Raw genomic sequence first — 24282 nt, 5'->3', positions numbered from 1 at the left:
ATATCTGTAATTTATCATTTCAGTCCGGTTGTTTTCCAAAAAAAATGAAAATTGCGAAAGTAATACCACTATATAAAAGTAATGACAAACATAGTTTTACCAATTATAGGCCTATTTCTCTACTGCCTCAATTCTCAAAAGTTCTAGAAAAACTTTTTAATTCAAGATTAGAAAAATTCCTTGAAAAACATCAAATAATAAATGTTGGTCAGTATGGTTTCAGAACGCAAAGAACCACTTCAATGGCGATAATTGAGGCAGTAGAAGAAATTACTGATACACTGGATAAAAATAAATATGCAGTTGGTATTTTTGTTGATCTCAAAAAGGCCTTCGACACAATCAATCACTCAATTTTACTGGATAAATTGGAAAGATATGGTATTCGAGGGAAAGCTGGTAACTGGTTAAAAAGTTACCTAACGGGTCGGGAACAATAGCATAGGGCATTACCATTCAGAGAAACTTGGTATTACATGTGGTGTTCCCCAAGGGTCAGTGTTGGGACCAAAACTTTTCAATGTATACATAAATGATATTTTTGATGTTTCTCAAGTACTTAAACTCATACTGTTCGCAGATGACACCAACATATTTTTCAGTAGCGATGATTATACTGATCTTGTAATGACCGTAAACAGGGAGCTACAATTAATAAAAAAATGGATGGACATAAATAAATTATCATTAAATATAAATAAAACTAAAGCAATGTTTTTTGGTAATTTAAAATATAATATAGAATTACCAATTATCATTGAAGGTGTACCAATTGATAATGTGAGTGAAAACAAATTTTTGGGAGTTATAATTGATAACAAAATTTCATGGAAACCCCACGTCAGACACATAAAAACCAAAATTTCCAGAAGCCTCGCAGTTTTGAACAAAGTGAAACAATTCCTTGATAAAGATGCACTTCGTACTCTGTACTGTACCCTGGTTCTTCCATATCTTACATATTGTGTGGAAGTGTGGGGAAATACATATAAAAATACAACTAATCCATTAGTCACAGTACAGAAACGAGCACTGTGTATTATTCACAAGGCTGGTTATCTAGATCATACTCACAAATTCTTTCTTCAGGCAAAGTTACTTAAATTCCAGGATCTGGTTAATTACAATACATCCATAATTTTGTATAAAGCTTTTACTAAACTTTTACCGGCAAATTTACAAACTAGATTTGAAATTCGAGAAAAGGTTTATAATGTGAGAGGCTTTGGAGAATTCAAATTACCCAGAACTCGAACAACCCGTAAAGGCTTTTGTGTGTCTGTATGTGGTGTGAAAATCTGGAACAGTCTGAGTTTACAATTGAAACAATGCAAAAATATTCATAGATTTAAATTTCTCTACAAACAGTTGGTCTGGTCACAGTATACTCAATGATGGGTTTTAGTGTGCTCTGTAATGTCTGTCCTCTTACCATTGCTGGTATGGATTCCAAAATAAAAAATAAATAAATAAAGTGTGCGTATGTATGTACATATATGTACTTGTGTGTGTAGATATATATGTATGTATATGTATGTGTGTTTGTTACTTGTAGTTATTACTGCCTGTTACCTGTGGTAATGCAATTTATAATTTATATATTCTGTATTCAGTTATGAAGGCTCTAATTGTTGGTTGCGAGCTGCCGCTTAGATGCTTGTGCCCGGAGCTGTTGATGGGTCTGTATGCAATGATGGGCGTAGCTGCGGGAAGTTTATTGTTTTTTTTGTTGATGAGTGAGTATAGGGGTGGGATTTAATAAGTTTTCTTCGTCCCACTCCTTTTTCAGGCAATTTTTGTTTTTTGTTTTGTGTATTTTATGTTCAATATAGGTATTTGTTGTGCCTGAAAATGAATAAATAAATGAATGAATGAATGAATGAATGAATGAATGAATGAATGAATGAATGAATGAATGAATGAATGAAATGTGGTTGTTGTTGTTGTTTTCCCCTGTATTATTGTATGGTCTACCTTACAATATGAAGCGCCTTCAGGCGACTGTTGTTGTGATTTGGCGCTATATAAATAAAATTGAAGTGAATTGAACTATTACAAAGGTAATAGAGTAAACACTTGTGAGCTAGAAAAATCTATGATTATTCTATTTAAAAATTATATGGTAAAACAAGATTACACCCAGTCTAATCAGAAAAGACTGAATGAAATATAAAATATGTCAAAGAAGACTGACCTTTGTCCCACCCATGGTGTTGGCCCATGACTGGATCATGCCAATTCCTCTTTGTCGTGCCACTCAATGTTGTGGGTCAAAACTGGCAGTGTTCTTTAAAACAAAATCAAAAAAGAAAAAGTGCATTAAAAATCACGTGTGGAACAGAAAATGTTGTGCAGTCGTAGAATGGCCCATGAATTATCGCACTGTCAGTAGATTACCAAAATAACTTTTTATGGTCACATCTTTGGGAATGCATCATTACGTCAATTTGCCCCAATTTAGTTTTCAGTCACAAAACTGACACTGCGCCTCTTTGGTAAACCCCGATAACAGCTTTATCGATTGCCATTAGGGTTTTGTGCTGGCGCAGACATGACTAAATCTGGTCTTGGATATCAAGCTGACAACTTTGACTACTCGTTTTGTCCTAATTAATCTTGCGTGAAATAGCCTACTGTTCAAACGTGTCTTTAAGAAAAACAACAACAACAACAACAAAAATGAACCTAGTGATCACTAAATATAAGCTGATTTCAAATAAGAGGACACTATCTCTTTAAGAGCCAATTCTTCTGACTGCACGCGGCCATTTCCGTCTCCAACCAGCCGGTGGTGTCAGTCAACAACCCTGGAGACTTCAAACCACTCTGAACATATACCCTACACCTCTGAATAGGGTAGGTCTTATATTACTGTTAATTGCTTTAATAGAACGCCACAGTTACATGGGTTAAACGGAGAGTTTGAATAAATTACGGACACACTGAGTGCTTTCAGTAAAGACTTCAAGCCAGCTTGTACTTGACGTTTTCTAATTTTAGCGTCCCAATGCTAGCTAACATGCTACACTGGTGCTAACGTTACTAGCTAGCGGCATTTAAGTACGGTTATACAGAAAATGCTATGTTCTTGTCGCAGCGGATAGCTTTAAAGTGGATGTTTTTATATGTGCTGCTTGCTTATTTTATCTGTGAGAAAAGGAAAAACGCAATGTTTGGTCCTTAGTTTCTTCTTTGTTTACAAATGTAGCTCCTGCAGAGTCCATAGGTTGTCCTTTAGCTACCGGGTGTTAGGAAAGCCTTTTGTATTTGTGTGCAAGCAATTAAAAACCATCAAAAGAGTGAAAATATCGTCTCAGAAATGACTGCATATACAGTGATATGACACTTGTGTCGCTTAAGAAAAGTGATTTGTCACTTCATTCTAGTAATACATCTCTGAGACCATTTTCGATTCCTGATTGGGGCAGAGAGGGGCGGGTGTAAATAACAAAATTCCTTAAGTGCGTAGATTCGCGTATATGTTAACAGCAATACATGATTATCACGATCTATTTCATTAGGGGAAAACAGTTATTACCTTCTTTATTTCTGCATTTGTGTTAAATCTTTGAATTGTTATATTGTATTAGAAAAGTTGCTGCTGATGCTGTTCTGATGGTCAACCATGGATGAAGACGACAGCCAAGATGAGCTGATCAATTGCAGCACATCTCACAGCAGAGGAAAAAGAGCTGCACTGTGGGCCATATCAGGTAGTAGTTTCCCTTGATCGGGAGCCCCACATACTTTAAAGTTTTACTGCATTTTCTGTTTGTTTTATTTTATTTTATTTTATTTTTTGTTTTTTTTCCACGTTAACCTTTCCCTTTAGATGACTCTGATGACTCAGACGTGGAGTCTGAGGAGGGAGAATCTGAAAGTGGGGATGAAGAAAAGGATGGCCAAGTAAATGGAGATGAGGAGGAGGAAGAAGAAGAAGGGAATGAAGAAGAGGATGGTAGGAGTGACTCAATATGTATTTTTTGTTGGCTGAACATCTTTGTGATCTGAATCTTACCTTAAGTATCATAAGCATATTTGAGAAGCAAAGTTTGCATACTTAGGACATCTTCTTCTTACCTATATTTGCTTACTTTAAAATCAGCAGTCAGGCTAGTTGATTCATGAAGGTGGTTTTCAATTTGCGAAGTTAACGCAGGGTTTCCTACTCTATCACTGTGTTCACATGGTAAATGGACTGGAGCACTCAAAGCACTTTACACAACTAGTACTAGGGCTGAACGATATATCGCATTTGCGATAATATCGCGACATGATCAAGTGCAATTTTCTAACCGCAAAGGCTGCGATTATACTCTGGACATGTCCAAATTCATGGGCTGCATCCTCCTGAGGCCGCATTTGTAGACCGATTACGTCACAGCGACGCGCCGAAGGCTGTCCAAATTACTACCATATCCCAGAATTCATAGCGCGGCCCAGCCAAACTCCAGTTTCCAGCAATGGCGGCCGCTACTAAGTTTTAAAATTACTCATACTAATCTTTCTGGGTCACAAAATAAACTTTTAACATATTTTCAGGCGAGAAAGTAGTTGTGTAAACATCAAATATCTGCTCGGTTTATCAAGATATCCCATATTTGCAAAAGTGCTTCGGCGTTTTCAGAGGCGTCTGCTACCCACCAGCTCGACAGCTAGCCGGGAGCTCGAGGGTTACTGATGCGGCCGAGAACGGCACAACTCCCGGCACATCATTTTCAGATCACCGCGGAGTTTCGCTGCTCGGGTTAAACGTAATATATAAGTCACTTAGACAACCTAAAAATGTTATTGTTGGGCTTTTTTCAGTGTTTTGTTTGTTCGTGAGTAAATCGGTTTGGCTGAGATTAAAGTTATTAGATTAGATAAAATAAAACTTTATTAATCCCCCGGGTGGGTTCCTCCTTGGTTTTCACACAGCTGACTAAACGTCAAACAGAAAACTTATTAAACAGAAGTATGAGACAGTCAAGAATTTACACCAGTGTCTGGTTATATTTTAGATAGCAAGAAGCAGACGGCCGAGTTTATTAATATTATTTTTTAATTGAATGACTGTCTAGTAGTTCACAGATGTTGAAAAACTGAGTGTGGTAAAGCCACTGATTTTTTTATGTATATTTCTGCAATCTGCACATTGTACTGACTTTCATTTTAATGTTTACACCAGGGTTCCTTGTCAGCACTTTATGCTCAGATGTTTGTAAGCTAAAAATAAACTATTGTGTATGTTCAAATATACTGTTGTGATTGAAGAAGTTAAATAAAAATGTCAGTCATCAATTCATGCATCACCTCATGTCATCATAACAGAGGTCTGTCTTCCAGGAAAGAACAGTTTAAAATTAATGTAATATAGTATTGGCCATACTATATGATGTATTGCTTGTCTTTGTTTAATAATACAGAAGACAAAGACCTTAAAAAATAATCGCATATCGCATTGCAATCGCAATATTGGGGCAAAAAATCGCAATTAGATTATTTTCCATAATCGTTCAGCCCTAACTAGTACTTTCACCCATTCATATGAGCACTTTTTTTCTACTGTTTCTAAGTGATTCCTAACTACCATCCACACACATTCATACTCCGATGGATGCATCGGAGAGCAACATGAGATTAATATCCTGCCAAGGACACTTGGCATGCAGACTGGGATCAAACCATCAACCTTCACATGAAAGAAGCGGTTTAGTATCACATGATCAGTTACAAACATGGACAGCATAATGGCATATTTTACAAAGAGAGACTGTAAAATATGAAAGTATGAGTTTAAATACGTAGTATCACTGCAGTGTGTATATGATAGGAGAAATGGCATATCTTACGTTAAAGAAAAGATGTTTGAATAAGTATTTGCCTTTACCGTATAAGTGCTTTATTGAAAAAGTCTGCTTAGAGCCAGGAAGGAAAGCTGGCCAAAATGCAGACTGTATAATTTAATAGACTGAATGCTATTATTAAGGCATGAAAATTCCAAATTAAAGCCTATTGTTCTCTACTTGAAAATGGTTGACAGATCCCTCTAGGTTTGGGGGAGAGTTGTTTGCCTGGAGCATACAGGTTTAAATATCTTGGGCTCTTGTTTGTAAGTGATGGAAAGTTGGAGAGTGTGGTTGATGGGAAACAGTAATATGAGCACTGTACTGGACCACTGTGGTGAAGAGAGAGCTGAACCAGAAAGTAAAGTTTTTGGTATACTAATTGATCTATGTTCCAACACTCACCTATGTTTATGAGCTTGGGGAAGTGACTGAAAGAACAAGATCCTGGTTACAAGCAGCTGACATGAGTTTCCTGTGTATGTTGGTTGGGCTAAGCCCCCATGACCCAGCTTTGCATAAGTGAAAAGCGTAAAATTTGCTGATAATCAGTAGGAAAAAAGTAAAGAGTTATTTTTTTCCTAAGGATCTGTGCTACTCTGTGCACAACTTTTGTTTTGTTTATGCCAGTTTATGTAGAATATATTTCTGGTAATTTTTATTAGATCTAGAAGAAGAAGAAGAAGATGCTCAGCCGGAAGATGGAGCTTTTGGAGGAACCTCTGCAGACCTTGCAATGATGAGCTCTGATGAGGACGCAGAAAAGTGTCCCATCTGCCTTAACTCTCTCAACAGTCAGCCTGTGGCAACACCAGAGAACTGTGAGCACTACTTCTGTTTCGACTGCATCCTGGAATGGGCCAAGGTGGGTCTGAATTTATGATGTATGAACAAAAGAAAACGTTTACTTATGAAGTGTCTTACATTTTCTAATAATCGCTATTTTCTCTGCAGTTTTATGCTTTTGTGGTAGAATCATAAAGATTTTATTTATCCCCAAGGCGCAATTAGGATACAACAGGGCAGCATGACGTTAAAGATAAGGGCAGGGCATAAACAGGCAATAAGAATGACATAATAAATACACAGAATATACAGTATGTGTGTAAAAATGAGCACAGATGTAAATGGGAGATCAGAGAATGTGTTGTCTTTAACTTGCACTAAAACACAAAAACAACAAAAATAGAGACTTTACACAGTACACAGAGTTTACACTATACACAGTTTTAAAATTGCACAGTTTTAAAATTAAAGTGACTACGTGAATAAATAACCGTAAGTGACTAAAAGTGAATAAAGTGTCAGCAATATAAAAGAGTGTAGAGTAGTTTATGTTTCTGGTGTGGGAAATGGTCTTATCGGCTGGAGTTAAAAAGCAGAGTGGCTTTGGGGACAAAGGTGGCTCTCCTCCTCTTAGTCCTGCAGGAAATGCAGTGGAGGCACCGCCCAGAGGGGAGCTATTGAAATGTGGGGTGAAGAATGTGAGAGGGGTCATTGATGATTTTGGCTGCCTGTCTAAGTGCCTGTTGGCTGAAAACCTGTGCAAGAGTTCTGACAGGCAGTCCAATGATTTTAGAGCACACTGATGCAGTGTGCTGCAGTCTGTTCCTGTTCTGAAGGCTGAGGGAGTGGAACCAGCAGGTAATGGAGAAGCTCATGATGCTTTCCAGGAAGGCATAGTAAAAAGTCATCATGATGGGTGTGCTGACTTCAAAGGAGTTGAGTTTCCTTAGGAGGTATAGCCGTTGGTGGCACCTCCTCAGAATCTCCTCTGTCTTAGCAGTGAATTTCAGGAGGTTGTCAAAGATGGTTCCCAGGTATTTGTGCTCCTCAACTACCTCCACTGGCTTCCCATGGATGGTGGTGGTGACTGAAGCAGCCAGATCCCTCTGCCTACTGGAGAAGGTCACCACCATCTCATGTTCAGTTCAAGTTTGGAGCTGTCACACCACTCTACAAACTCCTGAAGAGCGGGCCCGTGGTGTTGTCAGGGGCCTGACAGCAGTGACAGGAGAACTGTGCTGTCAGCATATTTCACCAGGTGACAGTTGGGCTGTGTGGATCTGCAGTCATCGCTGTAGATGAAGAGCAGGGGGGAGAGCACACAGCCCTGGGGGGAGCCAGTGGAGGTGGAACGGAGACCGGAAAGAGAGTTGTTGATCCAAGCTTTCTGAGTCCTGTTGGTCAAAAAGTCCAATATCCACAGGATTAGCTGATCATCCAGGTGAAATTGGGAGGAAAGTTTAGTGGCCAGGATACAAGGCTGCAGAGTGTTGAACGCTGATGAGAAATCAGAGGAAGAGAAAGGTCAGCGGCTCAGTTAGTGTTTGTTTTTTGTTTGTTTCTCCTCCAGAATGCAAACTCGTGTCCTGTCGACCGTATGGCCTTTAACAGTATATACCTCAGGAAATGTTATGGAGGCAAAGTGAAAAAAATGGTGAGTTTGAAACAATTATTAACTCATTTTACTCAAAGTACATTGTGTTATGTTTTCTATTTTCCTACGTGTCTTTATGATTATTGCTTCTTTTTAGATAACTGTGCAAAAGCCTGTGAAGGAAGGGCAAGAGGAAACCGTTAATTTGGACTTGGAGCAGACCAACTGTGAAGTTTGTGGGGGCAGTGACCGAGAGGACCGCCTGCTGCTATGTGACGGCTGTGATGCAGGGTGAAGTTTACATTATCATTTAGGGTTGGGCGTTATGTAGAAATTTTCCAACCGGCAACCGTCAGTCCAACAATCGCCGATGGGTGATATATTCACGCATGCGCAGACGTTTTGATGGGCGGGGCTATGTAAACATCCACGGACTGATTCGCACGTTTACAACACAGAAGTCCAAACATGGACGAACTAGTTTCCAAAAAAACGAAACGCTGTCAGCGTTAAAGCAGCCTAAACGCAGTCATCACGATTAAAATTTTAACATTCTCAACCCATCTGGAGTGCAGAATGAACAAAATTTGGACAAACTGCCGAAATGCGTTGACACAGACATTTCAGGTATTTTGACTCAGTCCGCGCTCCAGATGGGTTAATTGTTAATCGCGTGAGTCATGATGACGGCGCGTTAACGCTGACAGCACTAAAAAAAATATATAATGTCGCCAATTTGGAATTTCTTTGGCTTTAAACCAGATGAAAGAGGTAAATCTAAGGATGTAATTATTATATGTTTATATATAAATATATACAGTGGCCCCTAGAGACAAAGCACGTACAAACTCCAAAACACATTTCTAGCGTTAACTGACCTTCGAAAACAGAGCTACCTAGATCACTTAAATTACACAACTGAAAGCATATGTGTGTTGTTTGTGTATTTATACACAAGCCCTCCTATATATATTAAAATAATTTTTAAAAAAAAGTTCATTTACCTGTTACTACCACACACCAAATCCGGTCGTTGGTACTTCCTGGCTTGTGTAGCCAGTAGGTAACAAAAGCTCAACACTGCGCCTAGCATCCTGGAGCACTTCTGTTGTCTTTTGTACTTGTTTTGGAGTTTTTACGTGCTTTGTCTCTAGGGGCCACTGTAAATATACTTTTATTTATTCACTCCACATAAAATGTAATAAATAAATCATTTAGCTCAGGTGGCAGAGCAGGTCAACCACTAATCAGAAGGTCAGTGTTTTGATCCCAGGGTGCCTCCTGGCTGCATGCCAAATATCCTTGGGCAAGATACTAACCCCATGTTGCCTACTGGTGGTGGTCGGAGGGCCCGGTGGCGCCAGTGTCCGGCAGCCTCGCCTCTGTCAGGTGAATGGGTGAATGGCTGAATGTAGTGTGAAGCGCTTTGGGGTCCTTGGGGACTAGAAAAGCGCTATACAAATGCAGGCCATTTACCATTTAATACAAAAACAACTATTCACAGTTCAACTTGTAACTATTTAAATTTTCAGCTTTTTCCTTTTAAACAAATTTAAAGTGAAACAACACAAAACACTACAAACCACAACACAATTAAATATAAATTAAAATATGAAAACAAAAAGAACATGCATATTCTCTGTCATATGGGCCTGCATGAATAAACTTTCTGAATCCTTTATCATCCGCAACTGAAAATAGTTGTGGATGATTACTATACCTTTCTAATGTGACGTTGTTGTCCCTGGCTCTCTTTCTGTCTTTCCCTCCTGCTCTGTTTCTGTGCTACTGTGAGTGTAACTACCGCCCCTTCCCCCCTCTTCCCAGCGCAAAGCACAAGGCTTGCATGCGGAGTGAAGCGGACAAAACGTGCGAGAAAGAGGGTGAGAGAAAGGGGGGGGGGGGGGCGGGGGGAAGGAGCCGGCTCGCGTCGTTCACGTCAAAGATCCGGTTCTAAGAGCCGTTTTGTTCGCGACCGACACATCACTAGAGGAGGGTGCATTTCGCTCACAGATGAAAGAGGGTGGTGTTACAACAGCGCTATTATTATTATTTTTTTCTGTTGACTGCTTCTGTTAGCTCCATAACTATTAGCAAACGTACTTACGGGTAAATAAATAAATAAATAAATAAATCGCCCTTGTAAAAACTGTCGTCGATAGTTGATATATTCGTCCAATCGCTCAACCTACTTATCATTGCTAAATAGCCTTCATATTGTGACTCATGCATATGAATGCTTGCATATTTAACAGTAAGGTGTTTTATTCTATAGATATCACATGGAGTGCCTCACGCCGCCCCTTGACTCTGTTCCTGTAGAGGAATGGTTCTGTCCTGAGTGTGAAGCCAACAACCGTAACTCAAGTAAGCCTTCAAGTTAATGAAGTTCTTTGTGCAGCACGTGATCATTCACTGATAGTAATTAAAAACAAAACCTAAATGTTAATTAAATAAATATACAGTTTTGTACATATACTGAAAAGTATCCCTGTTGGCTTAAATTTTGTTTTATCTTGCTTTTAAAAGTTTATTCTTTGTGTAATTGATGTTTATACATTTAATTTTCTAAAAAAAAAAAAAAAGATTTCGGGAAAAAATGCACCCTAATACAGCCTTTCACAAATCAAACTTTAAAATCTCCTTTTATCAGGAGGTTCAGCTGAGGAACTCAGTGATGCTGACAGCCTGCCTTCTACTGCACGTCCTGCCACCAGTCGATCACAAGCCCGTGCTTCAGGCCCCACCAGAGCCATTGCCCGTACCCAGCAGAGTGAGAGGGTCCGAGCCAATGTCAACCGACATCGCATCACACAGGCACGCACGTCGCAGGTTTGGCATGAAGCGTGATGCTTATGTCTTGGCTTATTTTCTAACTCATTACTGTTGCATTCATGCGTTGTTGGATTTTGCAGCTTATTGTGTCAAAGCTTAACAAAATTATTTGTTCCGCGTAATACATTTATTAATACCATTAAACACTTATTACCTCTACCACGGGGATTATGTGATTGGAGCAGCTTGATTGTTTTTTAGCTGTTAGCAGGATCTATCAAAAAGTCATGGACAGATTTGCTTGAAAATTTTCTGCAAATTTTCAGCCCTGGTGGAGGTATGCAGTCTGGGAATGCTGTTGGTATTGTCATGTATCTGGATAATATACTTTAGTGCTATTGACTGCAAAAAAAAAAAGGCATGCATTTTTGACTTTTAAGTGTCTTAAATGCCAACTAATATGTTTTTGCTAAGTAGCATTTAATGTTTGAGAGTCAAGTTTGCAGAACGTTGTGAAAGCAAAGCAGTGGAGTAACGCAAACCTTTTCCCATTAGCTGGCCCCGACATATCTGATACAGTCCACTTGGCTGGATGAAACGATTAATGCTGTGATTGCTGGGCTCAACACAGCTGTATACATACGGGACTTAACACCTCGTTTAGCATCTAGCCGTAAACGCAAAACTGGTAAGTAAGGACGTATATGAAGGAATTATTTTAGATAAAAGTACTTGCATGAACAGATGATGAGTGAATAAACTGATGATAAAATGCTTTTTTTCCCTCTCCCCTCTATTTCGTCACCTGTCCAGGAAAGCACAAAAAGGTGAAAAGTAGGAAGACATCTGCTAAAAATGGTAAAGTGTCTAGCACGGGAGTCAAGAGGAGGAAACGAAAAGTAAGGAGGAATAAATCTAGGAGAAGGATGGTAAGTCTATTATCAACATCAAACATTTATATATGTGATTTTAAACATTCTTCATTTTCATTTCAACAATGGAAATTTCTATTGTAGTCCTATGAAAGATTTCAAGAACAACTCTCTTTTCCTGTTAGATGATGAAGAAGGTTGCCACTCCACGAAGCCGTATTGCTAATAGTCTTGGAATTGTAAAGGACAAGAAGAGCTCATCGCTTCCAACAGTTTATAGGCCATCAGAGCACACACTAAGCAATATGCGTGCTGACATAGGAGCTGCATCCCTCTCTATCTATGGAGACCCATTTGATTTGGATCCATTTGTGGATCGGTAAGAGACTCAGCTCTATATACAAAGATTAGAATATCATTAAGTTCATATTTATGTAGTTTCATTTAAAAGTAATCAGCCTTCATATAATTCTATATTTGTTACGTGCAAAGTGAAATATTTCAAGCCTTTCTTTTTATTTATTTTTTCTAAGATCAATCAAAGACAGATTTCTAAGAAAATTATTGTGTCAGTGCAGTGTAGCATGAAAGCTATCAGCTTTTTGTGCTGCTGTGGTGGTTGCTTTAGTAGTAGCCTTTAGCTCATCTGTATTTTTAAAATTGGGTGTTTTCTCATTTTCATAATGGCAGCAAACCATAGATTGTCTCTGGGTTTCAGGAAAGACTGGGTGTCTGGCCCATGACAGCAATGACAGTCAGCAAACCCATTGGTATTTTACCTGTTTGAACAGCAGTTTATTCAAGCTTGAAATTAAATCTTCGAATATTTATCAAACTGTCAATTATAAAAATGAAAAATGAAATGTTTTTGTTTTTTACATATCACAAGTGCAGAATATGTTGAATGTTTAATTTCTTAAATAACTGATGAAAAATACTGATTTTCAAGATTTGAGTAGCACCTGTATGTCTCACTGTTTCACTAAACTTATTCGGTTAGAACTATTAACCCAGATGTATTGATAGCAGTGTTGAATATTCTTACACACAAAAAAAAAATACGTAAAATAATTACACCGTAAAGATGTTTTGTTTTTCTGTTATCTAAAAGAGGGTAGTGGTTTATTTTATTGTAACCTGTAATTTTTTGCAGGTCTTGTAAAACAAAGGGGAGTTTGGGAACCACTGTATTAAGCTAACTTTTTTCCTTTTCTTTTTGAACCTATGGTGCCCATTTGACCAGTGAGGAGGATGAACAGCAGGCTCATGTTTCATCGCTACTGGAGGCCAAGAGACGAGGGATCTCCTGCTCAGCGCTTCGCTCTCATCAGCCCGTGGCTCGACCAATCACTGCAAGTCTTTCCAGGTATCATTTCCTGTTTGCCCTGGGACATGGATTAGGTTAAAAACAACTGAAAAGTTGAATAAAGCTTGCAGTATTTGTTTGCTTTAATTCATCTGTATAATTATTGTATTAAACAAACTAATTAAATACAGGTAGCTTTAGTTGGATCTGTGCTATTGTGCTAACTGTTGTTTATTAAAATGTAAGCAACATGATTGATGCATCATACGTCGTTTTACTACTACTGCTACTACTGATAAAGTGAGTCATTTTATCAACAACCCCAATTTTATATGGTAAGGCTCATATTGACCCTGTGCACGAGAAAATGCTAACTTCCTGGTTTGAGACCGGATGTGGGGTTGTACATTTCCGGTAGCTTTACTTTGCAGTCAATTGCTACTTCGACGATATACTCCAAAATCATCTCCAAAACTCGAAAACGGAAAGATCGCGTTAAGTTACAAAAAGCAGAAGGTGGGAACACTCACCACTGTTGTGTCATAAAAAATCTAATGATCAATTTTGACGTTTAAAGAGTTTAGATCGATCAGTTGTTTACATCACTCAACACAAGCAGAACTGCATTACTGCATGCAGAAGACCCATCGTCCACATTCAGAAGTATCTCTGTATAGTGACTGGTCTTATGATTTAAACAGGCAAATGTTCAGCATTCAAACTACAGGTGAAGAATAGTCAAACCAGATGTTTCCCCCATTATGTCGAGATCAGCTAGTCAAGTACACACCTACACAGCATGTTAACAAACCGTGAAAAAAGCCACACAAAAAATGAATGATTGCTGGTAAGGGTTTCTATACATTAGTATTTGCGAAGGGTATGTTGTGACTTACCTTAAAAATTACAGCGGTCCCTCGCTAATAACGCGGTTAACCTTTCACCTCGCTGTTTCGCAGATTTTTTAGTGCAAGTTTGCATGCTTATTTTTTTTTATGTCACATTGTGTCCTGCGTCCTGATCGCTGCAGACGATCTCCTCCGTGACGTCTCTCCTGTCGCTGCATCGATCGCTAGCAGTGTGACTCTGAAGTGCAGTACTGTATGTCCACGAAACGTTTTGCACCATCAAAAAATAAAATTGGCTACTTGATTTCACCTATCGCTGGTTATTTTTAGAACATAACACCCGCTATAAACGAGGGACAGCTGAGAAATATAACATTTGAATCCATTTTCTCTTTTGTCCTGAGGTGCAGGGAAAAAATATCAACAAGTCGATGAACATCATTTACAGATATATTGGGTAACTGCCCTAGACATCTATAGAAATGTAAATCGCCGCTTGATTCATTCATTTGCTTAACTTGTTTTGGACCATAAACCAGGCGCAAATAGGACACCGGAAACAAAGCTCCCCACAGGAGTTTCCGCACCGGAAGTAGCATATGCTAATGTGCACACAGTCAATTATCAGCTGTTTACGTATGTTGGTATGCATATCTTTTTTTTTTTCTGTTAATTGTAGAAGTTAATCTACCTAAAAACCATGAGCATAAATACCTTAATTACTATTAAATTACTCCTAAATATGATTTTGAGCCGTGTTTAAAACTACACATTCAGTTGGTCACTATGAGAGGAAAAAACATGACTTTCAACATTTTGGTACAGTTCAGGCAGTTAATATCAATGATAGGGGCTTGTAATTGTAAACCTTAGAAATTAAGATGGAAATGGCTGAAAAGGTAAGGAAAAACTTAACCTCAAAAGAATGAATGGCCACACCTGACAGCTACTTTTATGTTGATTGTGGTTTTTGAACATAACATGCAAATGTCTAGAACGATTCACCTCTCTGTCGCATCTGTTGTGACCATTTTTCACCCTTGATTGTAGTTATAGAATATTAAATCTGCTCCAGATAGGAGATGAAAACTTGCCATTTTTTTAAAACTGGAAATTTCTGGTGAACATTAAAACATATCTATTACCGCGGAAGCACTAGCTGGTAGTCGGGCCGTACGTGTGTCTTAGTGCAGTTGAACATAATCCACAAAGTCCGCTTGTAGTCGAAAAACAAACAGGCAAACATGTATTTCCACAGTTTTGAAATACAGTGATCCATTTGAATGTTCCTGTACACTGCAAACACGGTAAGAAACTGTTTTTCTCCACAGCTAGTTAAAGCCCCTGTAGCTCCATACTGCCTGTCGCGAACGCTCCCCCCGTGCACAGTTACCGTGTGTTAAAGGAACAGTACATAAAAATTAAATAAGGCAAGAAAAAATAAAATTTAACTGTAATCTTACGCTGAACAAATTATAAAGTAAAAACTGAAATTCCCCATTATCTTACACTTATCCTTATCCAAAATGATTCAAATTATTAACAAATATACACTCTGTGCAATCTGAGTAAACTAAGAGATGATTAGAACTTTATCCTATACATTCTGTAATGCACATATGAATCTACAAACGTTACGTTTGATTTATATCCGTAAATACTTCACAAATCTTATTGAAGGTTTGCTATGCTATACCAGGAGGGGTATGGATGTCCACCCATCAGGAGGTGTTGTGGAGGCAGCTCCTGTGCCTGATCTGCTGGGCAGCATCCTATCAGGACAGAGCATGCTCTTGATGGACAGTTCTGATGTTGTCATTAATCGAGATGGTTCGCTTAAAGCTACCAAACCAAGTAGGTGTATGTAATACATTTTTGTGTCACATATCCAGACTATGAAATGCATTTATATTGTGTGTACTTGTATTTTCTAGCTGTGTGCAGTATATCCCACACATTTACATTCGGGGTGCACGCATTTGTTCTTAAATACTACTGTTTATATTTTACTGCAACATTAAGTTATAATTATTTTTTGCCAAGTGAACAGGCAGTTTAGTATCTGCTTCTGCTGTGAGATAGTATACTTTGTTGTTCTTTGCAGCCATGGTGAGCTAGCGGCACATGAACTAGATCTGCCTTAGCTTAATTGCAGTTCTAGTTAGAATAGCCTGATACTAGGGCTGCTCGATTATGGCAAAAATGATAATCACGATTATTTTCACTGAAATTGAGATCACGATTATTTGACGATATTTATTTAACCCTTTAAGACCTACTATAGAACCAAGTCCACCAGAGCTTATATTATTTTTTTTACATGCTGTAGTGCCATTTGTGGGAGCATTTCAAGTTGCTATACATCAATACAACTGTTATAGCCCATATTTTAATAATATGTATGCATTAAGTCCATAGTAACTACATAAATTGCAAAAAAGTGCAATAAACTACAAAAAAAATTGAAAATCGCTTTTGTTTTGTTTACATATATTTCTACTTGGAGAAATTTAAGAGGTTTATCCCTCAAAACTTTAAATACAATAAAGTTGCAAAAAATAGTTTCCCACCACAGGAAATTTATTTTGAGTGTCTTCATAGTTTTATTTTGGAGATACAGCAATTTTTATATACTGCAGGAAAAACAAAAAACAATCCTATGATGCAAATTTGCAAAGAAAACAGCATGTGCATCATTTCACTGTGGGAAGTGTTACGAACAGCTGATAGGAACGGCAAAGCGTGTTTCTGGAATATTATGTTTTTGTTCCTGCAAGCGCTTTTTATGCAATTTTTGCAAAGCTATATGTGGAACGAAACCGTGACCGAGGACAAGCTGATGGCATAAGATGTAAGTACAACTCCTCTGGTTTCATATGCAAAACAAATTATTGCGCTAGCTTACACGGTTCAGGTTCTACAGGGATTTAAAAATAGTTACGCAAAACGGAGCGTGCTGCTCTGACCGGCTTTAAAGGGTTAACAATGACTTTAAAAAATAATATAAAATAGTGTGCAACACCACTGAAGTTTTTTTTTTTTAAACTCTCTTTTCAACCAACGGCAGTCACTCTCCAAATAACTTCTGCTTAGCTTTCCGAGCTTCCCTCGGGTCCTCTTAATCAGCGGTCTCCAACCTTTTTTGCGCCACGGATCGGTTTATGCCCGACAATATTTTCACGGACCGGCCTTTAAGGTGTCGCGGATAAATGAGGGAGGGGCTAATAATCGGCTCAGTCATTTTTAATGATCGTTGAATGCCCAGATCGTAATCGTGATTAAAATTCGATTAATTGAGCAGCCCTACCTGATACCTCATAGCAGAGGTCCATATTTTAAAAAAGTACCATGATAAACCTTAAGATGCTTAAATTTAATTTTAGCAAGAAAACTAAAGTTTGTTTGTTTTTGTTTTTTTTCCTTTCTTCTGTTACAGTGATGCCATCTCCATTAATACCTGGCAGTAGAAAAAGCAGTAGCTCTGGAGATGCAAACAGCCCAGGGATGTCAGCAGGTCTAGGAGACACTTCTGTGTCTGTGAACTACAACAGAGATCAACCAGGGCCCTCCTGCTCCTCTGTGAGCACACCATTGTCCCAGAGCTCAACTCGGTTACCTCCTTTAGCAGCTTCTTCAACTAGCCACACACAAACACCTCTCCATTCTGATCTCAGAGGGCATCCAGGTTTGCATCCACCTCGTCCAAACAGACCCACACCCTCTAATCACCGTGTAAGCAATGGATTTGGAGTCCCTAGGGAAGGCTTGTCATCTGTCTGTCCAACTGCAGAGTCAAGCTCCAAAAGCAAGGGAATGATCCCATCACAAAGCCAATCTAAAAAGGCACCTACAAAACCCATGTGGGTAGATGTGTCAGAACTTCCTAGAATACCAAAAATAAAAAGGGAAAGTAGTGGCATGACAAATGATGGCACTAGTCAAGATGGCAGTCATGAAGTTAGTAGCAGCAGGGGTCAGGGTAGGAGATCCACCCCTAATAATAATGGTTATGGCATGCCTGAAACGGGCATGAATAATCTTTCTGGGGACAAAGGAAGGCAGCAAAGTGTAGACCGGCAAAGGGGCCAGGCTGATGGTCAGGCCCCAAGGCACAGGCCTGATGGAGGTAGCTCATCTTCAGCTTTCTCTAATTCATTCTCTTCATCCTCGTCCGCTGGGTGTCCTGCCGGCCAGCCACGATATGCCTCCTCCTCATCGTCATCATCGTCGTCATCATCAGTGAGCTTCCGCATCAACTCTAGTGGGAACCCATGGCAATCAAGGCGGCTAGGCATTGCATCATCCTCTTCTAGTGTAGGCACCTTCCAGGAACACTGGAGGAAAAAGGATGATGAAGCTAAAAAGAGACAATTGGACAGGGATAAACAAATGCTTTTGGCATCACGTAGTCTGGGTAGTAAGGAGCAAGATAATATATATGATCCCTTTAATCCTACTCTGTCAGATTCAAGCAGCTCAGGTGACGAAACGGAGGGCACAAGCCCAGATGGCACTTCTCAGTATGTAACACTTGACAGGAAGCCTCCTAGTCTAAGTAACAATGAGACTATAATGCAAAATGAGCAGGACCTGGTACAGGTGAAGACTGAAACATCAGAGATTGAGGTCACACAGGAAGGACCAGGGATAGCTCAGGAAACCACATCTGGGGCCAGACTCTTGGAGGACATTGTAAAGGTTGAAAATGAATCAAGACTATCAGGCATAAAGACTGAAGAACAAACTGTATCACTTGACAAAGTCAAGAAAGAACCTTGTGAAAATGCAGGTGAATCTGAAATCAGTGGTGACAGATTTTTTAATTCAGAGACCACAGACACCACACCACCTGCTGATCAAACTCTGGATCTTGTAAAGACTGAGAGAGAGACTCAAGAGGCAAAGAGTGGACAACGTGCTGGAACTCCCAGCAGATCTCTCTCAAAGGATAAGGAAGATTCATCAGTGGATAACTCTACAACTGTCAAGAGGAAACAAAAGGAAGAAACTAAATCACATGTTATGTCATGCTCAAAGTCCCCTTCAAGAGATTTGGACTATACGAAGAAAAGCTCCAAAGCTTTGAAGGAGCAGTCCTCCAGTGGATCTGAGACAGACAGAGGCAGGAGAGGAGATCAGCATGGTTCAGGCCATGTCACAAAGCAAAAAGAAGTAGACCGTGAGGAGAAAGAAAGGAGTTCCAGGCAATCACGGTCTAGAGAGAGGAATAGGGCACACTCAAGCTCAGACAGTTCTCAACCCAATTCCCCTGATAGGACTCACAGAAAGAGACGGCGGTCCAGGTCACGATCAAAAGATGAAAGGAGAAGGTGGCGATCCAGGTAAATATATAACAGTTTTTCAAATATACTTTATACTAATTAGGCAGTGATGCTGTGTTTTATTTTGACCTTCACTGGAATGATTTATAATTGTGGACATTTTAGGTCTGCTTCCAGCTCCAGCAGTAGAGACCATTCAACAAGGAAGAAGCATAAACGAAGGAGCAAGGAGAGAAGTGATGACAAAGAGAGGGACCACGAAAGACGACGAGTTTCAAAAGACAAAAGACGTGGTCGGTCTCGGTCAAAGTCCCAGTCCAATTCACGTTCCAGGTCCAGAACCCGATCTAGATCAAAGGACCGTAAGCACGGTCGGTCAAAATCCCGGTCCAGATCCAGGGAGAGGAGGAGAGAACACAGCAAACATTTGTCTCTCTCTTCAAGAGACAAGGTGGAGTCACGATCTAAAGAGAAGAGGAGAAACAGGTCTAGATCCAGTTCAAGAGAGAAAAGGAAAGAAGAAAGATCATCCAAAAGCTCACACCAAACTTCTCTTTCATCCTCTAAAGATGCAAAGAGGTTGCAAGACAAGAAAAAAGAGAAAGATGTTTCTCAAAGCTACAGTAAAGATGAAAAAGTTGAAGCCAATCTGAATAAAAAGGAGGGTCCATCCTGTTCTTTCACCTCTAAAGTAAAAAAGCCGGACAAAGTCCTCAGTGCAGAGAGCCAGTTCAAAACTACAGAAAGTACAAAAGAAGCAAAGGATAGAAAAGAAATTAAGAAAGAAAAACAGGCATCGGTTGGCATGTTTGAAGATAATCCTATTAGTATATCGATTAAGAAAGAGGAAACAGACACTTGTTCTTTGGCAGTAAGCAAAGAGGATATCGAAGTCCCCATTAAGACCGAGACTTGCGAAATTCCAATTGTTAAATCAGAGCAAGTCTGTGTATCCAGCTTACCCCCCGATACTTCCTTTTCTACGTTGACCCCGCCTGTTGCAGACGAAAGCCACCAGGACACAGTCTCTGAGACTCAGCCGTTGGCCGTGGCCAAACATCAAAACACTGAATTGACTGTCCCTGTAAAACTGGAAGTTCAGCAGCCTTCAGACTCTGATGATGACTTTAATATTGATGTGATGCTAGACACCTTGGATTACGTGAAATCTGAGCACACAGAGAGTAGTGGTGCAGCTGTCGTACAAGAGAAAGAAGTGGTGGCCGGGAAGAATGAGGTACAGCAGATATCAACAAAAGCAGGAGCAAAAACATCCAAAACACAAGTGAAGCGTGTTACCTGGAATATACAGGAGCCTGAGGGTCCGCAACCAGAGAAGTCTGCGAGCAGTAAGTGGTATATTGTTACTTTACTATATCATGCTAACTAATGTGTTTTTATTTAAGTCACTTCATTATTTTTAAATGCCTTTAGAAGTGATTGCTGTTCAATATAGCCTGGATACAACTGTTCCCTATAAACTGAAAACTCAAGCTTCAAACTGCTCTGAACACTGTTTCTAGCAGCTTTTTCTAGTCTTTAAGCAAAGACTTTTAATATGTAAATAAATAATATTATTTTTTTAATTTTTTTTACCATAAGACATGCAGAACTAATGTTTTACAGTACAAGTATAAAGATGTGCCGAGATCCGAGGTGTGTTGTGTATCTTATGTTGCTAATTGTGTGTTTTTGTGCTTTCCTTTTCGCCCCCTTGCACAGAACTTGCTCTATATAAACTGAAGCTAAAGCAGGAAGGGGCTCGCAGACCTTCTTTGACAGTCCAGGCATCCAGTCAGGTAGGTCTGAGCTACTTGCCACTGCAGTATTTACCAGATATTTTTTGCATGTGCTATTTCTTATGTAATGGCAATATTCGTAGGAAGGTGGCAGTGTTTATCCAGAAGAAGCAAGTTTGGTGTTTTTATAGAGACATGTGATAGAAAGTGAAACTGATACCAAAGCAGTTTCAGAGTAACTGAAAGTAGAACTGTGCATGTAAGCAGTACTTATAAACTGTGTCCCCATACAAGTATCTGTAAGAGACACAACAGTATTGTTTTAGACCCATCAGTATTAGTAATTATTTGTATAGACACACAATAAAACACAGGTTGTTAAGTATAGGACAAATGTGTACAAATTGAATTTTAAATAATTGTGCATTTGGAGTGTGACTTGATTTTAAATTCATGACCACAATTTTCTGTGTGTTTATATGATGGAATATTTTGAATTTTTGTAGGTGGTGGTCACTGTATAATCTCCCTTGACTTTTACAGGATATTACTGCAGCTGTTAGTGACCCCTCCAAGAAGTGTGCTGATGGTCTTCTCAGTACTTCCTCTAAATCTGATGGTCTTCATTCTGGGGAGTTATCGGCCACTGCACAAGGAGAGGCAGAAGAAGGAGATTTATCAAGGAAAGACAAGGTGAATAGAAATGCATTTTCAGCTTAAATAAATATTTGATTATAACTTTTACCTTCATGTTATGCCCCTGCAGACTGAATTTGTTGGTTGTTTTTTTTTGGGGGGGGGGCTGGTCTGGGCCATTCCCATTAACTTTATCCCAGGAAGGCTGTATGGGAATTTTTTCAGATAACTGAGATACATGGATGAACTATCCATCCATCCATTCGCGTCCGCTTATCCTTTTCAGGGTCGCGGGGGGCACTGGAGCCTATCCCAGCTGTCATAGGGCGAGAGGCAGGGTACACCCTGGACAGGTCGCCAGTCTGTCGCAGGGCCAACACACAAAGACAGACAACCATTCGCACTCACATTCACTCGCACATTCACAACTGTAATTATTAAAAAAGTGCCCAACAAAATGAAAGGAAGACATGGTAGCCTTTTATTTGCAGGAAATGTCAACGTTCAGCTTCACCTTATGTTGTGCAAAATCACTTCTCTGGCCAGCCCCCCAAATTCGAAAGAGAGAGAAAGATTGTGACACCATGCTTCATGTTTGGGCTTGCTTGGATAACACTTTGGAAAATGTGTGAAAATTAATTGCACAAATGTTCCATGCTGCAGGGAACATTTGTGCAATTAATTTTCACACATTTTCCTATACTGAAGAACGAATTTGTCAAAGAATTTGAAGTTCGAATGAAAGCAAAAGCATGCACAAATGTTAGTTTCAAAATGAACGTGTGGAAAAAATTATGTCACTGCATGAATTATGATTCTATTTCTCCTAACAGTATTTGAAAAAACTGCACATGCAAGAGAGAGCGATAGAAGAAGTTAAGCTAGCTATCAAACCTTTCTACCAAAGGAGAGATATCAACAAGGATGAATACAAGGAGATTCTTCGCAAAGCTGTCCAGAAGGTGGGTTAGAAAAATATGATGATGATGAAATTCTTTTTAATTCTTTATTTGCTTAAACAGTTTTTTTTAAGGTGTGACTCAGGAGTTTCTCAGTGTCTCTTTTAACAATTTGAAATGATCTTTTTCTCAGGTGTGCCACAGCAAGAGTGGAGAAATCAACCCAGTGAAAGTTGGAAATCTGGTTAAGGCATATGTGGACAAATATAAACATGCTAGGAAACATAAAAAGGGAGACGATTTAGGAAAAGCCCCAGACACCCAGGCTGAAGCAGCCAAAACCTCTGACAGTCCACGATGAGGCAGGAACTATAGGCAGGGACAACTACACCCACAATATTCACTTCATATTCATATATTATGCTATATTATTCTATGTCCTAGAATTGGGCGTGATCACACTCTAAACATACCAAGTGCAAAAGGTCAACCAACCTTTGCTCACAGTTTCAAAATGGAACATTTTCTATAATGTTGAGATTTCTATCCTTATGGTATTTTGAACACAACCTTTATTCATTGATGACTTGAACAGTACCTATTGGTGTCTCTTGCCAAGAACTATTCTCCGTTTGTAACACAGCTGAGAAACTTAATGGGAGACTTTGAGAGTGTGCCTTAAAGAGGCAAAACTCAAAGACCATCCCATAGAGGTAAAAACCGGGTAGCTTTCTCCACCGGCATATCACTGGTAGGATACAATGTGGCGTGGCGTTTGAATTTTCTATGTATTTCTTTTGTTTGTTTGTTTGTTTGAGAGGGAAGGGGTATTTATCATAGGCAAAACTCAATTTGTCAGACGAGAAGCGGGAAAATATGAAGAATATGCATATTTAAGAAAATTACATGTTAAGAGAGCACATGGTTATGCAATTTTTGTAGAAAATTTATCAGTAGACTTAAAAATAATTTTAGGTTTGGTTGTAAATATAATATATAGATTTGATACATTCACCTGTATGTTCCTTTCATCCGTGTTGCCTGTTGCGAATGATTGACATAAATTTGTTTTAGTTCAAGTTGACTGTGTTTAATGTTTTAAATTTAGCGCTTCTTTTCATATTCATATTTCTAATATCCATGTCTAATGAACTCAGTTCAGCATAATGCAGGTGAATTTGGAGTGAATAGTCATATTCACTGTTCTCCTTTGCTGTAGCTTCAGCTCCTTTTAAACCCATAATTTTTTTAAAAGAACCAGAGAATATTAGTTTTTTGTGCCAAAGGAGTAAAATGAATACAAGATCCATAGGTGAGATTTCATTTGTTTCAGTATTATGTTTTTAGACAAGGGATACAATTCCATAGTAAATAATATAGCTTTTACTCAGGAGTGAGGGCAACACATTTCTCAGTGGCAAAGGTGGAAAACCCCAGTTATTTTTGCAAAGAATGTGGTGCAAATTGCCACTCTGTTATCTCTACTAGTTTGTCGACTGTAAACACTGATTAATTAGGTTGCTGGACCTGCCTTGTACAACTTCCTTGTCATTATCTTTAATTGTGCTGTATAAAGCCAGGAACTTGGAATGGAAGAATTTAACAAATAGGTGCTCATGTTATCTGAATGTATGTGGGTTTTTTTTCCTCTATTTACTTGATCAGTCCAGGTGTTTCTACAGGGAAACATCAAATATTAAATCACTGATGACAAAGA

General features: G+C 39.0%; 1 protein-coding gene across 1 annotated transcript; it reads left to right on the top strand.

The window, feature by feature from the left end:
* Positions 1 to 2749: 2749 nt before the first annotated feature.
* On the top strand, positions 2750 to 24282 carry phrf1 (PHD and ring finger domains 1). The gene is made up of 19 exons (XM_026176422.2): positions 2750 to 2856; positions 3591 to 3713; positions 3833 to 3958; positions 6494 to 6693; positions 8185 to 8268; positions 8366 to 8499; positions 10484 to 10575; positions 10862 to 11040; positions 11539 to 11671; positions 11797 to 11912; positions 12041 to 12234; positions 13099 to 13221; positions 15709 to 15863; positions 17446 to 19351; positions 19457 to 20640; positions 21014 to 21090; positions 21574 to 21723; positions 22500 to 22628; positions 22759 to 24282. Exons 2-19 carry the CDS (start codon positions 3626 to 3628, stop codon positions 22924 to 22926), a joined length of 5238 nt encoding a protein of 1745 aa, XP_026032207.2. The 5' UTR covers positions 2750 to 2856; positions 3591 to 3625; the 3' UTR covers positions 22927 to 24282.

This window comes from Astatotilapia calliptera, chromosome 7 (assembly GCF_964374335.1).
Source record: "Astatotilapia calliptera chromosome 7, fAstCal68.1, whole genome shotgun sequence".
Lineage (NCBI taxonomy): Eukaryota > Metazoa > Chordata > Actinopteri > Cichliformes > Cichlidae > Astatotilapia > Astatotilapia calliptera.
Note: the sequence above shows the minus strand (reverse complement) of the source record. Positions and strands in the feature narration are given on the sequence as shown.

Bases quoted from the DNA above. Each gene is read 5' to 3' on its own strand.
- phrf1 (XM_026176422.2), top strand. From the start codon at position 3,626: ATGGATGAAGACGACAGCCAAGATGAGCTGATCAATTGCAGCACATCT. The intron at 13,222-15,708 runs GTATCATTTCCT...ATGCTATACCAG, and splicing joins ATCACTGCAAGTCTTTCCAG to GAGGGGTATGGATGTCCACC. The intron at 22,629-22,758 runs GTGGGTTAGAAA...TCTTTTTCTCAG, and splicing joins TTCGCAAAGCTGTCCAGAAG to GTGTGCCACAGCAAGAGTGG.